The following is a 17076-nucleotide window of genomic DNA, read 5'->3' as shown; positions in this document are numbered from 1 at the left end:
ACAACACCTTTACACATGTTCACTTCTTCACTTGTCAAATTACTGAATTTCTCCAAATTGTACAGTAGGTTTAGAAGCATCTTTAAGCAACAGCCACTAAGACAAGAGCCTACACTATCACAAGAGTGTTTATGAGCATATGCCTTACAAAACTTGCAATGTTTATTTATGGTGAAATAATTATATCAGAGTAGGAGAGCATTTGTGGGTGTGACATCAGCCCACAGGTTGTTTAAAAGGATGTGAGAAACTTGAAAGCGCACACCAAACATGTATTTATGACACAGTATCAACAGTTTACTGTACTGTACAGTATATCATAATGTGAAGACAGGAGTTGCTGGTAATTTAAATTAATTTTTAGTATTTCCTCTGTATTGTAAATGCTCACCAAATACTATAATTACAATAATCCTGTTAGTAGTAGCCAAATGTAAACATGTCGATCACCCACTCTACCATGCACTGCCAATCTAATAAGCATCCAGATTACACATTTCTTCCTTATTTACATGTAAGTTTTATGTGGAAAACAAGAAGCATCAGTAATCTACATTTTTATATATGTTAATTAACTTGGAGCTGTAATTTTGAAAACTTAAGTTAGAAGCCACTTTTGTTCTTAGTCATAATTGTTGTGGTTCCTACACCATTCTGGTTACAACAGAATTTACTTGCTGACTGACCCTAATTGGATTTCTGTGAAAATTGCACCTTTTCTTTAATACTAAACATACTGTTTTCTTTTTGCACTACTGCACTCAATACCATCATGTACATTTGTTTTGAAACATTTTAAAAACAGCTTCTGGCTAGAATTCACAATGTTTTCTGTGAAATGAGGTCAAGTCCAGGAAAAAATAAAACTTGAGAATACAGTACAGTACTGTACTACACTATATCAGGTTCAGGTTAGTGCTAGAATGTGCCTCTATGTGAAGGATGTACAGTACAGGTGTGGACAAAAGTGGTGAAACTGAATCACGGGAATGAGTCTCTGAATTTAATCAGACTGTCATCTACTGCAGGTGTGGTGTTATATTTTTATTGGTATCGATACTGCTTCAGTTTGGGAGAGAGCGAACTTTTGACCCTGACTGTATACTACTAAGAGTGGGGGATGTGGACACCTAGAAAGCTATTATGTGACTGAATGACCAGAGATTAATATGGGATGTGATTCTGGGAGATGGACATCCTGTTAATGGGTGATGTAAGGTTGATTGAAGTGACGTGTAAACCAGATAGATATTTGAAACTTTAGTGTGGAATACAGTAATATGAATGGATAAATGACAGCAAATGGAAGGCGTGTCTCTGTGTGTGTATGCTTACTCTTGATTCCAGCTACTTTTTATAATTGTGAGAAAAGGCTTGAAAGAGTAAACAATGGTTGAGTAACAAAAATTCTTTGAGAACCAACAGCCAGGCAGATTTTTAAAATAGGACAACTTTACAAGGTTGGAAAAGTCCCTCATTGGGGATGTATCCCTTGATTGTGTCATTGAGTTCTACCTGGGTGACACCATCAGCGCTGAAGTCAGCTCAGTTGTAAGTGACAAATAGCTTGAAGTAGTTTAGGGAGATGTAACCTTAATTGGTGGTAAGAAGGCCTTCTATTAACTTGAAAGGAAAATTTATGTAGTCTGAGTAAGAAGTGTGTTGTTGGATAGCATTAAAACGGGCAATTAAAGACAATGTGTGTGTAATGTGACACCGAGAGATATGAAACCCTGTTCAGAGCTAAGAGAGTGGCTGAATATTGACGAGGTTTTGCATTAAGATGGGTTGAAATGATTTAGGCATGTGGAGAGAATGGAGGAATGAACAACTGGATCAAGAGATGTATGAGTTTGAATGTGGAGGGGAGGAGAGTCAGGGGTAGGCCAAGAATGACATGGGAGAGGTTGTGAGAAATTATCTCTAAACACCTGACTAAAGGAGTTGTAAGAGACTGTGCAGCCTGGAGAGCTGCCTTAGGTAATCACAGCTAAATCAGGCAAGTCTGAAAAATGGCTTTCTTAGCAAGGAAAGCTGAATCACATTTGGAAAAGGTATGGCTAAGCATTGTACTGTATACTCAAAAAAGAGAAATATGCAAGTGAAAGAGGGTTGAACAAACATGCTTCTGTATCTACCAGTAAACAAGATGTCATACACAGGGATGTACAACTAAATGAGAGCATATAAAGGTCCTTATCAAAATAAATGTTCACATTGCACCAGTTATGAGGCCTCCTGCAGGGTTTGTGTATGATTACAGATAAAACTGGAAGTGTACACAATAATTCCCAGTAGAAAATACTGTATTGTAAAGTCCTGAGCACTCCTATGGTGTGAAACACTCTAGTCTCTTCACAACATTAACACAATACAGTACAGTATATTACTTTATAACCACATATGATATCTAGTTCCAACTTAAAGTTAACCACCTATAAAACTTGCTGGCAGCTAGAACACCATGCCATCAGCTGACCCCTGACCTTCCTTTTTTTTTTTTTTTTTGGGAATTAGCCCACCCGGGCACAGGTCAAACTGGACTAAAGCCATGTAGTGTGACTACTGTACCACAACACCAGGTAAGACAACTCCATCTGACCATCGCATCAGCATATTAGTTGATGCATATGTAACATTTACATAATGAAGAGCAAAGGAGAATATCCATACTTACTTTATGTAGCACTAGTAACTACATGCCTGAACCTACCCTAATGCCAAGTAGGCATGCAGCTTATATATAAACTAGAGGAGAAACACAGATACTTCTTTCCTCAGGGACTATCAACTAAAGGTGAGAATTTTTTTTTCTGTAAGCTTGGTTAATGATATGTCAACTTAGGTGCAACCTGTGCAGTGGAAAGGCCTGGAATCAGACCATAAAAGTAGGTACAGTACAACTAACGACAGAAGAACAATGAAGAAACCGTAAGGCCTAACCTAACCTAATACAGAATCTAGTGACCTAATACAGTACTGTACTTTACTAAACAAAATAAACTGAAAAAGCTTTGGAAATAAAGGAACCCTATGAATAAACCCTGAACCGAAAATCAAATAAGACTCGACAAGATTAAAACCCCAGTTTATTTCACCTGATGATTACTGGACAATCACTCCGATACTAAAGGAGAAGGGTTAGGTTAGCATTTGGGTGTTTAATCATCAGTTGGAGCCAGCAGGTGTTTCTAATCTTCATGACAAAAAAACAAAAGTACCAGTAACACACAAGAAGTCACAAAGAAGTTATGTAAATGTCTGAGACTGCCACGAAAGCCTACTTCCACACATAAGAGCCATAAGCAAAATAAAACTACTATCCCATAATTATCCTTTGAAAGATTTAGCCTCAGTACTGATATTCTTTCGCCAATCTCATGAAAGTCAGACACTACAAAAATGCTATCAGAAAAATCCATCAACCCTAAAGAACAATTCCCAAATAACCCTTCTATGGAATAAATCTAACAGGAATTAAACAACTTCTATATGATCTCAAGAGTTATTATTGGTAGGGAAGTGTGTGCACCATTTCTTAACCTACTTGAAATACTCCTCTCACTTTAAAGATTTATTTCACGTATGGTTCTATTCCTTTTGCTTTGAATTTATTACTACAGCCTTAACACTTTCAGCACTGTCAAAAACTGATTTTGGCAGGGATGAGATACCAAGTAAGAATAGTCCAGAGCTTGACGGTAGTGATGTGTTCCAGCTTAAATCATAGTGTAGAGATGATTTTTTAATAATTTACCAAAGTACAAAAGATACAAAGGCCATATTACTTGCCCCTACAAATTAATAAATTCAACAGAACGGGAATAGTTCACCCAATTTAGAAACTGAGGAGTCACTTTGGGTTCCATTTCCTTCTAGTAAATGAACACTACAACAACTGCCTGGTAACATTCAAAATCACACTCATATGGCAATGTTTAGTGGCTAAGCGGTTTATTACTGGTAAAATATAACTATATCGTCAATTTTTGTCTGAATAAATCTATAGTTATGAACAGACTGCAGCCAGCGTGTGTCACTAGGCTCCACCAGTTATGACATTTTAACTTATACTACGCGTATTATGATGTGAATTGATTTCATATTTTAAGGTAACTTATTGCCACTAAATACTATCTTCATACCGTCAACGAGGTAATTGTCATTTACGTTGTTATGGGACAAAATATGACCAATAAGGTTAGGGCCAGGATGACACCACTTTGTTTACACCGCCCAGCTGATCATTATACCCACTTAATATTTAACTATTACAACTAGTCATTTTGTATTTGAATTCCTAACATAAATATTAATAAAACACATTACCATCTATTATTATTATTATATGGTTAATATTTGTAGGATAAAAACCTAAAAACAATAGAAGTTGTTTTGACCCCGGAGGCATGACGTCACACCCACTCAAATCGCCATTTTGGTCCAGTTGTATGTGGAAGGCTGTGAGGGGAGGGTCAGTCGTCGGCCCTCGTAGTGGTTACAGTGTTTCTTGTTGTATGGCCACCTGAAGCCATTCTAGTGATTTGTTTTTACACCCTAATCACATATAATTGCCAAAATGGCCGGGCAATCCATCAACGACAGACTAACAGCGGCTCGCTACAGTCTAGCCGGACAGGGGCTTGCCAAGTCAGTCTGTAAAGCAACCACAGAAGAAGTTATTGGCCCCAAGAAGAAACACTTAGACTGTAAGTATTACAGCTATAGTGGTTATTTAAGCCTGCCAGAATTTATCCTTATACATTTTTGTTTCAATGGAATTAATATTGAAATCCATAAGAGACTTTTGGTAGCTTCAAATCAATGACATGATGGCTGCCCGAGTATACATCTCTACTGTTGGGGCTGACGATTTTTTTCTTGGTAATATATGAAACTCATGGTAGTGGCTGTTAACATGAACACAACACAACTTACATTTGTTTCGTGGCATTCCTAAGCTCAACCCCAAGCTCAGCCTCGGCGTATCATAAAGTAAATGCGTCGGAGAATGGTTGTAGACAAGCCCACGTTACTTTAGATTTATCGTTTGTCATTGTTTAAGAAACATGATAGAGGTTGAAAAGGAAGGCAGAGAAGCGTGGGGAGTATGGTGGAGGTGGAAACAGTAAATGGTTGCCTTGTTGCAGCCCCGGCGCTGTGCTTGTCACTGTCAGCTGGGGCCATGGTGGCCAGCGGCCAACTTCTTTCGTGTTCCACAGTTCCTGGAGTGTTTGGTTCAAGTTTGTGTTACAGGAGTCAGTGTCTTCCGTAGGAGGAGGCTGATGTGAGTGAGAAGATAGTGGTACTTGTGGCGGTACAACAAGTAAGACGAAACAGTGTTATGTATGGTGGTATACGGCAACAGGAGGACGACGTCGATAGCCGTGACACTTGCCTAGGTCAATCTTCTATCTCCACCTGTCACCCCAGGTTTTGTTGTAGCTAGGTAACGGTAGTAGCTTCTAGTGCCCCAGCCGTCACAGGTGAACACATCCTAATAGCGTTATTTAATGCTTTGCGGTGCTCCCGTTATGTAGTGACAAGTTTCACCATACTGTCCTGTATTATTTTCATGATATGATTAATAGTTTTCCACTTACTGGTAAAGGTAATTAAGGTGTGTAGAGGAGTTGTAATTGATGATATGACGTGTCCTGCGACCCCGCCCACCCATCAACACGCCTGTCCCTGCTCATGACACCTTACCTCATCAACAACATGTATATACACAGTACGCTCCCCTCTATGACGACCAGGAAACCCAGTGAAGCAACCAAGTACTCCGTGATTCCCAAGAGACTACAAAACAGGGCGGGGTGGCTTGTCTTCCCATTTTGTGTGACCGAAACAAGATATGAAGTAATAGGCTGTATAAGGACGGTGACAAAACTAGCCGTTCATTAACTCCGAAGGGGGGCAAGAATTTCGTTATGGGACACACCTACAGAAGTGACACTGGACAAGTGATGAAGAATAAAATGTACCGGTATATTGTAAATGGACAAGTAACATTGCCCGTTATAAATCTTTGAACTTACAAGGGCGTCTGAAAATAATGATACAAAAATCACGCTTGTCTGACAGAGACAGTGATCAACTATAACAGGCAAACACTTCTCAGTCTTCCCAGCGTGTCAAGAAACATGTATCGGTTCTTAGGAATGTTTCTCGAGATGAAGACTGTTGAGAAATCCTGTAGAATTAACCCCTGTCCGCTACCTTTTATTAGGTGTCTCCTGTTAGTGACACGCATCTACGGTACAGTTTGTGACTATCCACACATGCAGGCGAGCACCCACATTATGGACAGTAGCTACTCTCTCGTTGGTGACACCCGCCTGCAGTATGGCTACATCCACCCTCCTTACTGAGTTCCGTTTGTGGATACATCCACCTTCCTTACTGAGATCCGTTTGTGGATACATCCACGCTCCTCACTGAGATCCGTATATGGATACATCCACCCTCCTCACTGAGATCCGTTTGTGGGTACATCCACCCTCCTTACTGATATCCGTTTGTGGATACACCCACCCTCCTCACTGAGATCCGTTTGTGGGTACATCCACCCATCTTAAGATCCTTTTATGGATACATCCACCCTCCCTACTAAGATCCGTTTATGGATACATCCACCCTTCTTACTGAGATCCGTTTATGGATACATCCACCCTTCTTACTGAGATCCATTTATGGATACATCCACCCTTCTTACTGAGATCCGTTTATGGATACATCCACCCTTCTTACTGAGATCCGTTTATGGATACATCCACCCTTCTTACTGAGATCCGTTTATGGATACATCCACCCTTCTTACTGAGATCCGTTTATGGATACATCCACCCTTCTTACTGAGATCCGTTTATGGATACATCCACCCTTCTTACTGAGATCCGTTTATGGATACATCCACCCTTCTTACTGAGATCCGTTTATGGATACATCCACCCTTCTTACTGAGATCCGTTTATGGATACATCCACCCTTCTTACTGAGATCCGTTTATGGATACATCCACCCTTCTTACTGAGATCCGTTTATGGATACATCCACCCTTCTTACTGAGATCCGTTTATGGATACATCCACCCTTCTTACTGAGATCCGTTTATGGATACATCCACCCTTCTTACTGAGATCCGTTTATGGATACATCCACCCTTCTTACTGAGATCCGTTTATGGATACATCCACCGTGTATGTTGGTATTATTCTACCGTTACATTGTGCCGATATATACACCCGTTACTCACACTTAAACCTGTCATATTATGAACATGTTCCCCACGTTACCGACACCCACACAGCTACGGTATCTATCTCCACCTGTAATGATAGTTATGTACCGCCCTCAGATTCATTAGGCCTCATTATTGACACCTAGCTAGGTACTGTACCTTAGTTCCCTCCTTTATGGACACGCCCCCACTCTCGCTATTGTCACCAACAGTTTATCAAGAATGTGTGTACTTTCGTAATTTGTACTCACTTCTATTGTGGGTCTGTTGTCTTCGGTATACACATCAACACCCACCCGCCCTCCCTGTCAACACACCCACCCACCCCATCAGCACATCCACTGCTGTCAATATATACAGTATATGATGAATGACGTCACTTTCTATCCTCATCACTACTATCATTGTCACCTCCACCACCCTCATCATTGTCTCCACCACCACTATTAAGATGAGGTCAAGTTGTTTTACATTACCATTATCAGTAGCTATTAAAATCGAATTAACGTTGCATTTTCTTTAGAGCGCCAAGCAGCAATTACTGGAGTGGTACATTACAGTGCTGGTATTTGGCCTATCCGGTTCTTGAGCTTCCCAGGACGCAGCATTATGCGTTCTTTATAATAGAATTTGAGGTTATTACTGGGTTAGGTTAGGTATTCTCAGATATTATTTGTACCATAATTAGTGGAAGGTAATTTGACCAGTTCATATACAGGTAATGATGATGTACGGACGGTTAGTAGATAAGATTTGTGTTTGTTGACTTACCTACCGTTCCCAGGCCATAAACAGGGCCAACCACATGAGTGATGTCTACTGTGTGTGTTGGTTTAGGGTGTTGGTAAAGCATCAGCAGTTGTGTACATTCTTTCATCTCTCCCCCTCTTCTCTTTGGCCTTGTAAATTAACTGCAGGGAGTTTCCTATACACCACCGCAGGCAGCATCTGTGACCAGCCAGCCAAATATATCAACGTCACCACATAACGTTAAGGCATTGAAAATCGCTGTATTGAGTGACGTGATGTGTTGTTGGGCCTAACCTGACCTAACCTAACCAAACCAAATGAGCCGAATTAATAGGGGCCAAATTACCACCTTGGGGTATATACATATATTACAATAGGGGTGTGAGGGAGGAGGGTACGGGGACACTGTGTGGTGTGAGGGAGGGCCTTTGGATATTGTGAGGTGTGAGGAAGGGTCTTAGGTAAGCGTGTGGTGCTCACAGAGGTGAGTTTGGCGGGTCACACACACACACACACACACACACACACACACTTGCCTGGGACCGTAAGTCAAGGGCGCACGCATTAACCAACCAGACCCAGGCAGGCACAGTGTAGGCTTTCTTACATACACTGAAGTCTCTCTCTCTCTCTCTGAAGTTAAATGCATTCTCTCTCTCCCACCGCCAATTCAACTAATATATTGAACAAGTAGTCATAATCTGTAAGCGCCGCCTCACCTTTGTCCCCTCAAATACAGTACGGTAAGCCTCAGGTATGATTGAATCCTTTTATTTGGCGTTTTATGAGTTCTCTCTTAGCTCGACAGAACGCATAGCTACACCACGTAGTATAGCCGGTTAGAATTGTTATAGGGATGACTAAGTTAATCTCAAGTTCAAATAAAAACTTGTCTAGGAGGAACAAGCTGGGATATGAAGCCAGCAGTCTCACGTTCAATTAGTTTCATCCAGCACTTGAATATGAGTGGAGGGGGATGGTGGGTGCCGGGTGGGTGGGTAGTTAACATTTCTGACAGCGCTCGCACTTTATTATGGTCACTCCTGGCGCCATAGTCGTCGATGGCATTACTGTAGGACTGCCCCACTCAAGTCACCGTCGAAAGGTTTGCATACACATAAAGATAAATATTTTCCCCATACACTATCTTGATACACTCGAAAGCTTGGTTGGGTTTGAGTTTAGGAACGATGCGTCGAAATCTTAGATGGTCGAGGTGAAAACACGAGAAATTACAAGTTGTGTTTCTGCCCATTTGCTGTTACATACATTACTAACCCTTTTGTAATAGTTGCTTCTGTACATAAATTGAAACACTTGGTGATGTATTTAAACAAACGTGCGTATAAACTGATTGGGATTTGGTGTATAATAAGTATCTTCCCTGGATTACATTAGGAGGGGATCGTAGTTTAGTCGTGAGCCAAAGATCCCGATGGCAGATAAGGCGCTCTGGGTGTGAGAAGGTATTGAGTAGGTGAAGCCTGTGGGGAGAAGATAATGGTATGGTGAAGCACGTGGTCGGTCTTATCTGGTGGAGGCACACTGACTCACTGTTTGTTTACCAGGTTATCGTGTGCGTGTGTGCCGTGATAGGTGACGACGTTCCAGCTTTCCCTCCTTCTCCCCTTCCCTCCGTACCTACTGTAGGCTACCCACCCATCTTATCCCCGCTTCCCTCCCCCTCTATCCCGTAGTTAACTGCCGTACCTACAATATTGACGAAGGAAACTTGCAAACATAACAAATAAATTAAAATCGAAACGAATTAGGTAGAAATTTGAACCAGTATAAGACCAAATTACTGCTGGCATCATAATGGTCTATTTTTATCGGGGATTTCACCATTGAACGTACTGTTATATCGGTCTATTGTGACGCTGGTGTAGATGTGTGTACCGTCACTGTTGTCATTAGATGTACAGTAGACCCCAGGACAATCCATAAATAGATAGAAAACATTTTATTATTATTTTTTTAGTCAGTGTCTGAGTAAATGGTCTTCCCTTGGCGGCACATGACCTAAGCTGTTGCGTCGCCAGGGCTGTACTTAACTCAATCAATTCCCTTGGACGCTTGTGTTGTCATTAATGTAGTTAGTCTTTTATCCCCCTGGTACCGTAGAGTAAACGTGCAGTTGTTGATGCTCTGACGACACAACACAGTTAATAGATCATAGTTGTGTGAGACGCAGGTGTTCGCTCTATACTGTATAATATGTACATGTTCTCGGCCGCCCTGAATGAGGATGTTCTAAGTGTATCAGATTTTTCCTGTCACTTAAGTCTTTGTGAATAACATGGTAGGGATGTTATGTGGCCACTGGCAGTCAGGATAGTCTGTTGTTGAACGAATCCTGCCTCTTGATCAGTGTGGAATAGTGCTGCACAGGTTACAGTAGGGTAGTTAACGTGTGTGTGAACCTGTAGGGTATATATACAGGCCTACAAAGCCATTACCGTGAAGGTGGTAGTATATATCTGGCTGTTGTCATGTGTCTAACTAGCTATAAACCATTTCTCAGTTACCTGGTTGTGGATGACCGTCACACCAGGGATATGCCAGGTGTGATACTGTGTGGTAGAAAGGTCTTTTATCTGAGGTACAGACTGATTGATGTGTAATTTTAACTGGTGATTCATAACACTCGCAACAAACTGTGTAATTGTTGACTTCAGGTATGTGTAATCTTGGTGTGTTTACTTACTGATTATATGTACAATTTCCACATGACTGATTTTTAATGATAAAAATATTTGCAGGAGTGTTGTAGCTTTGTTGAGTGAGGTGTGAGAAGGAGTGAAATTATGTACAGTGTTGTTCAGCTGCACAAGGAGCTGGTTGGGTGGGCAGGAGTTACTGAGTTACTTAAACCTTGAAGTTTACCATTGTATTATGTACTCAAGTGTTGTACACCATTAACCTTGTTCACCACCCAGTACTGTACTCTAATGTTTATACTTCGTTAAGAACTCTTCAGGTGTCGACATCCTTCAGTGTATGAGGTTTTACTTGTTGGAATAAAAAAGAATATCATCCAGGATCAAACAATTTTAAACAAATAAAAATTTATTACGACGTAAGAGGACAACGAATAAAAAGTAAATATATTATAGGAAAACTCGACAAATTCTTGTTTAAGACATACCGGCGTACGGTATATGCTGTACAGGATACTGAAGTATTTCTTTCACTTTCCATTACTATATTATGGGTGGCCTCCTTATAGCCATCTGTATACGGAGGGACCCCGTTTTAATTACGGGACTCCAGCGTCGTCAAGTATCCCAGGTATTTAATATAAGAGCTTCCGTAAAGTTACCTCACCTCTTATAGAAAACTTAGGATTCCTGGGATAAAAATAACATGACCTTTACCCCCATCGTGATCTTTAAGACAGGTCTTTACCGTGTATTAGGTAAGATTAGGTTAGGTTGTCAGCTCTTGCATTAAAGAGATGGAGGGGGGGGGGTTACCTAGCGATACAACTTCTGTGTTATTATGCCCCGCCACCATCGACAGGGGGCAGTACGGTATAGGTTTGTCATTTTTCTTTCATTTTTCATTACGAGAAAACTTCACTTCTGGTACATATAAACTAAGACGTGCAATAAAACCAAAAGTGTAATCTCAACCATAATAATTAGCTAGCTGTTAAATGTGTGTACGTAAGTGTAGCAATGGTGTCTTGTATGTCCACTTGTTACACACACACACACACACACACACACGCGCGCGCGCGCGCCAGGGGAAGGTATCGTAAGCTATAACATATCTCCTTTTGCCTCCTGTCGAACATAAACTACTCGCTGCCTCATAGCTACACAATTTTCTCTCGTTACAGGAATCCTTATTAGTCCACGCAAGAAGTGTGCAGATAGCGTAAGTGGCTTATAATGACGGAGGAGAGGGTCATTTAACAAGTAATTTCATCAAAGTTACAGAACAGCAGGGAGTGACCACACATGTTATCTACGAGTTGTTGATAAAATTTGACAAGTGTGTGTGTGTGTGTGTGTGTGTGTGTGTGATTGAGTTAACGATGAATGTAAATATTTAAACTTGATATTTCTTACTGACATGATTACTGTACATGTCCCCCTCCTCTCGTAATGTGTTTATTTGGAGTAGTTCAAGTCCCCATTAATTTGAAGGTGTCTCTAAGGTCCCTCTGTCCCCTTTGGCTAGGTAGTAGATGGGGCAGTCGTTTGGTCCATAGCCACCGGGTGCACCCTGGAGGGACCACATAAGAAGGACGATGCTAAGCTCATTGGACAGATCCTTGAACAAATTTGCTTTTAATCATTGAAACTGAAACATTGACCTTCAGTATATGGTTATCGCTCCACCTTAATTATCTCTCACTTTAGCAACTGATGCCTTTCCTGAGGACTTGGGAGGAGTTGTGTTGATGCAGAACTGTGATGTATATATACTTATGTAAAGCTATCTTATAGCATTTACCAGCTGCACACTTGAAATGCTGAAAGGAGATTGCAGCAGAGCGGAAGTTGAGGTCTTGGCTGAAGTGAGTGAGCCTTGAAGCACTCTAGGTAGTGTGAGTGAGCCTTGAAGCACTCTAGGTAGTGTGAGTGAGCCTTGAAGCACTCTAGGTAGTGTGAGTGAGCCTTGAAGCACTCTAGGTAGTGTGAGTGAGCCTTGAAGCACTCTAGGTAGTGTGAGTGAGCCTTGAAGCACTCTAGGTAGTGTGAGTGAGCCTTGAAGCACTCTAGGTAGTGTGAGTGAGCCTTGAAGCACTCTAGGTAGTGTGAGTGAGCCTTGAAGCACTCTAGGTAGTGTGAGTGAGCCTTGAAGCACTCTAGGTAGTGTGAGTGAGCCTTGAAGCACTGTAGGGACGCGACTCTTGTTATCTCGTCCCCTTCACAGGACAAGTATATAACTGTCACCAACAAAACTCGTACCTGTGTAATTGAGCCTAAATACACGTGTTACAAAATTACAAATAAGCTGCTGTAACTTTCCTCTTGAGTAACTACTGTAGATTATTTGGCCGAGGAAGATCTCATTCGATTTCAGAGTCACTGGGCACGACGCCTTGGGGGTCATTGTTACATGCGCCAGTGGCCTCTGTTGTTGCTCAGATAACTTGGTATTTTATGGGTGAAGAAATATCTTTTAAGTGTGATGGTCACTGGGTCAAGATTCTCCCATTAGGTTGTGTGAAGATTTGTGTTGGATGATTAGAGGGAGTGTAGCTTGATGTCACTTAAGAACGTATATGCACAAGGCCAGGTGTCTATAGGGTAGGTGACGTACAGTATGTGATGGGAGACGTTGTTGTGTTATTGGCCTTACATGTGGTATCAGTTGTTGACTTAGTTTTTGCCATAATTGCCATATTAGTTTTGCCATATCCGGTACGTTCATGTCTGTGTTGTCATACCCTTACATTCGTTGCGGTCTTCTTTGCATGTGTTGTATATCCCGGACCATACCAATGTTGCCATGTTGTCATTACCTTGATATGGCTGTACAGCAGTGACGCATACAAGCCTGTGGTCGCCTACACCTTCCTCACGCGCCTTTCCTCACGTCTGTCAACAATGATTAAGCAGAAAATCGGTGTGTGGAGAGCGGGATTATGGGGGGGGGCACCATCCATGGATCACCTGAAGATTATATCCTTAACACTAACTTACAGAATCCTCCCAGGTAGGTTAGGTTAGGTTTAATCCCCCCTCCCGCGGTCATCTACAGTACATCTTCACGGAGTAGGTACAGCGGGAGGTAAGTGTCTGGGTTGAAATAACTAATACACAGGAAATTCCTCTGTATAAGTCGCCTCAGCACACTCTCCGGTAGCTCACTCCTGTACGGTACTCCGGGAGCATGTAAATAATCTTAAAAACGCTTGGATATTTTCGTCTTGTTTTTATTTTATATTAGTTAGGTGTATGATATATGAAGCGTGACAGGCAGACATATTAACCTCGTTGCTCTGACGTTCACCATTACAAGGTAAACCCCGGTGAGGTATCTGGACCGATTATCTCTCGTGAGCGTGACGTTATGTACCGATATAGACGAGTATATTTATGTTGTGTGTGGCGAGAACTTCATAGGTGTTGACAGTGTGTAGGTGGTGGAGGCTCAACTGTAACACCACACTGCTGCTATCAACAACACTACCACACGTATCCTACAAAATTGGTGATGCTAGGTCTAGTGGTCCCTAATGTCTCCAGGCCTCTAGTGACACCAGGCTCCCTCTATCTCACCGTCAGTCTCTCCAAGTGAACACACATACACAGAGCCTGGTACTCGCATCCCCCAGTCAGTGATAAGCAGAAGTGTTTAATCCCACCTGGGCAGTATTTGGGTAATATATACAGTAGTGAAGATGTTGTTTCCCAGGGAGTGTTTCCTGCGTGGGACGGGGCGGGGCGGCGACCTTGACTATGACGGGACAAGTAATGGTGAGCTTCAGATTGTGTCCCTGGGGAGCTCATGACGTTCGCGCTTCATGTCACACGCACGCTGATGGCTCTGTCACTACGCAATACACGCCCACCCAAGCTCCAGTGATCGCCCTTGCCTCTTTGATACAGTACTTGGATCTCCCAGTAATGCCCCTCCCAAAAGAAAAGTTAAATAATTATCAGTTTAGTATAGATGATGTTGAGGGATTAGGGGTGATAATAACACGCCACAGGACGACACACCATTGTTGAGAGACCAGGGAGGGCGGCGTAAGGTAGATCTGCCTTAGAAGCTTTGTGTTGTATGGGGGGGAGAGTAGAGGGGTGAGGATATGGCCGTCGGTGAAGAGCTACAACCGATGGGTGATGAGGAGTGATGGCTGAGGATGCCGCGGTGTGACTTCTCAAGCACCGTATAGTGTGGCCTTGTGTACCGTACTTAACTGTCCCCTCTCCTCACCCGCCCGTACACGTTGAGTATGTAGTGGCCGCATGGAAAGAGACATTAGATTTTCCTCCCATTTTGTTATTCTCAAGACAAAGTTAGAGCAACGAGGTGTACGGGTTTAACTGTAACTTTGAGGGCGCTGTAGTGGGTGAGGCGGGTCCTGATGGTGGGTACAGCAACCCTGGCGCCTTACTCTTATGTAGCTCTTACTCAAGCACTTGTTGCCATGGAAGGTGATGCCTAAAGTCACTCGTCTCACCCTCCACACACAAACAGACAGACAAACACATAAACAGTATTGTATACTTTACTGCCTGCCTCCATGACTACCTTGTTAACGCAGCTATCATATATGCCCTAACTTAAGTAATTATATACCATCCATCCAGCTCAAGTTGAAACGACGTTGTTATGCGGTGCTGGGAGGTAAATTACATGCAGCCAGGAAGGACTCTTGCAGGGAAACTCCCCACCAAACTATTTATCTCATCAGTTGTGAATGAATTTACTTCATTGTCATTGGTGCTCGTGTTTGTGATGGTGACCGAGGTATGTTTGTTATCTCCTTGACAAAGACGTGAGAATATTTTACGCAGTAGGTTTAAAAGCTGTTGGGAGGTTATTTGATATAAAAAAAACATACCGAGACGGGGAAAATATATACATCAAGACCCAAGGATACTTTTTTTTTTTACGAGTGCAGCTGTGAAGAATACCAGTAGTCTGCCTCATCTACATTACCACCACATTTACTGAACTAGAGAGGGAGAGTTTTAAGGAGTAAACATGGCTCTCGTCTCTACAACTATGGACACTAGGGCGGAGTTCTTGTAAGGTAGGTGGGTGTTGGGTTACGGTAAGAGTAGTTACCGTGTATTGTAACTGCTGGTCCTGTGAGGTATTGGGGAGTATACCGCCCGGTACCCGCCCCGCCCCAACTTATCTCAACCTCGAAATTAAACCTAACTGTGATAACCTAACGTAACATAGCATAATTTAACTTATCCTAGCATAATTTTATCTTAACATAATCTAAACCTAACCAAACATAACCCTCTCCCCACCCTCGGTGACATAAACTGAAGGCGGGGTTATCTAATCTGCGGGTAACACGAATTTTAGGTGGGTATTGATGAAGAGGTACAGTAGAATGAAAGCGTTCTGTGGTGGGGAGGGAAGTTGTACACCCAGGCGAGAGGGTCACACGCACACACTACTTTGCAGTCACTCGGAATCGAGTATGGCGATCATCCAACTATGATACAATGATATGAGTTATTAAGGATGTCACCTTCGTTGGTGAGTTCTGAGGTTACTTGAGAGGCCGATACAGGATCGGCAGGGTCGTCCACAGATGTTACACGTGTGGAGGGCTACATCTTGTGCGGGAGGGTCGGCGGCAGCGTCTTTCCGGCGTTGGCGCTTGTCTGCCTCGGTATGCAGTCGGGCTAACTCGAAAGTATTGACATCTTGTGTGGTGCTCCTCCAAGCGATACGGTGTGGACTAATCGTCTCCCAGGTGAGGGGGGGTTGATTGGTACTTTTTCAGTTGCCCGCCAGCGTTACGTTTACCATTCGTTAGGTGACTGTAAAGTACTCGGTAGTTGCTTTGGCTGTCTACTGTCGTCCATGCGAGTAACATGGCCAATCCAACGTATCTGATCATGGATAATGAGTACGGAGACAGATTAAAGCATCTTAATTTGCACTCCCTCGAGAGACGTAGAGTGAGGGGCGATATGATCGAGGTGTATAAATGGAAGTCAGGGCTAAACAAAGGTGATATAACAAAGGTACTCAAACTATCCAACCAGGAGCGAACTCCTAACAATGGTTTTAAATTAGACAAATTTAGATTTGAGATAGGTAAATATTAGAGTAGTGGATTAGTGGAACAAGTTACCAAACATCATCATTAACTCGAATACGCTGGGTAGTTTTAAATATAGGTTGGATGGATATATGAGCGATAGGGGTTGGGTGTAAATGGGAAATTCCAGTATGGGCCAATAAGCCCGCTGCAGTCTCCTCCACTCTTATGGTCTTATAATGGTAGCCTCGATACTCTACCGTTGGTGTCACCACACGCACACTAGCCAAATGCGTGTGTTTTGAGGGCAGCGCAGCGTACATCATATTTATTGTTGGTTTAATATCATAGTAAGGGATGTTGTACATGATGTCTTATTTCTATC

The 17076-nt window shown here is 42.3% G+C and overlaps 1 protein-coding gene across 22 annotated transcripts in view; it reads left to right on the top strand.

Moving 5' to 3' along the window:
* The first annotated feature begins 4442 nt into the window (after positions 1-4442).
* LOC121874472 (phosphatidylinositol-binding clathrin assembly protein LAP-like) overlaps positions 4443-17076 on the top strand; it is a 160557-nt gene continuing 147923 nt past the window's right edge. For all 22 annotated transcript variants that reach the window (XM_042378612.1, XM_042378596.1, XM_042378592.1 and 19 more), the window contains exon 1: positions 4443-4709. In XM_042378612.1, coding sequence (XP_042234546.1) covers positions 4580-4709 — 130 coding nt within the window. In that variant the 5' untranslated portion in view covers positions 4443-4579. The remainder of the gene's footprint in view (positions 4710-17076) is intronic.

This window comes from Homarus americanus, unplaced genomic scaffold, assembly GCF_018991925.1.
Source record: "Homarus americanus isolate GMGI-L3 unplaced genomic scaffold, GMGI_Hamer_2.0 scaffold11794, whole genome shotgun sequence".
NCBI lineage: Eukaryota > Metazoa > Arthropoda > Malacostraca > Decapoda > Nephropidae > Homarus > Homarus americanus.
Note: the sequence above shows the minus strand (reverse complement) of the source record. Positions and strands in the feature narration are given on the sequence as shown.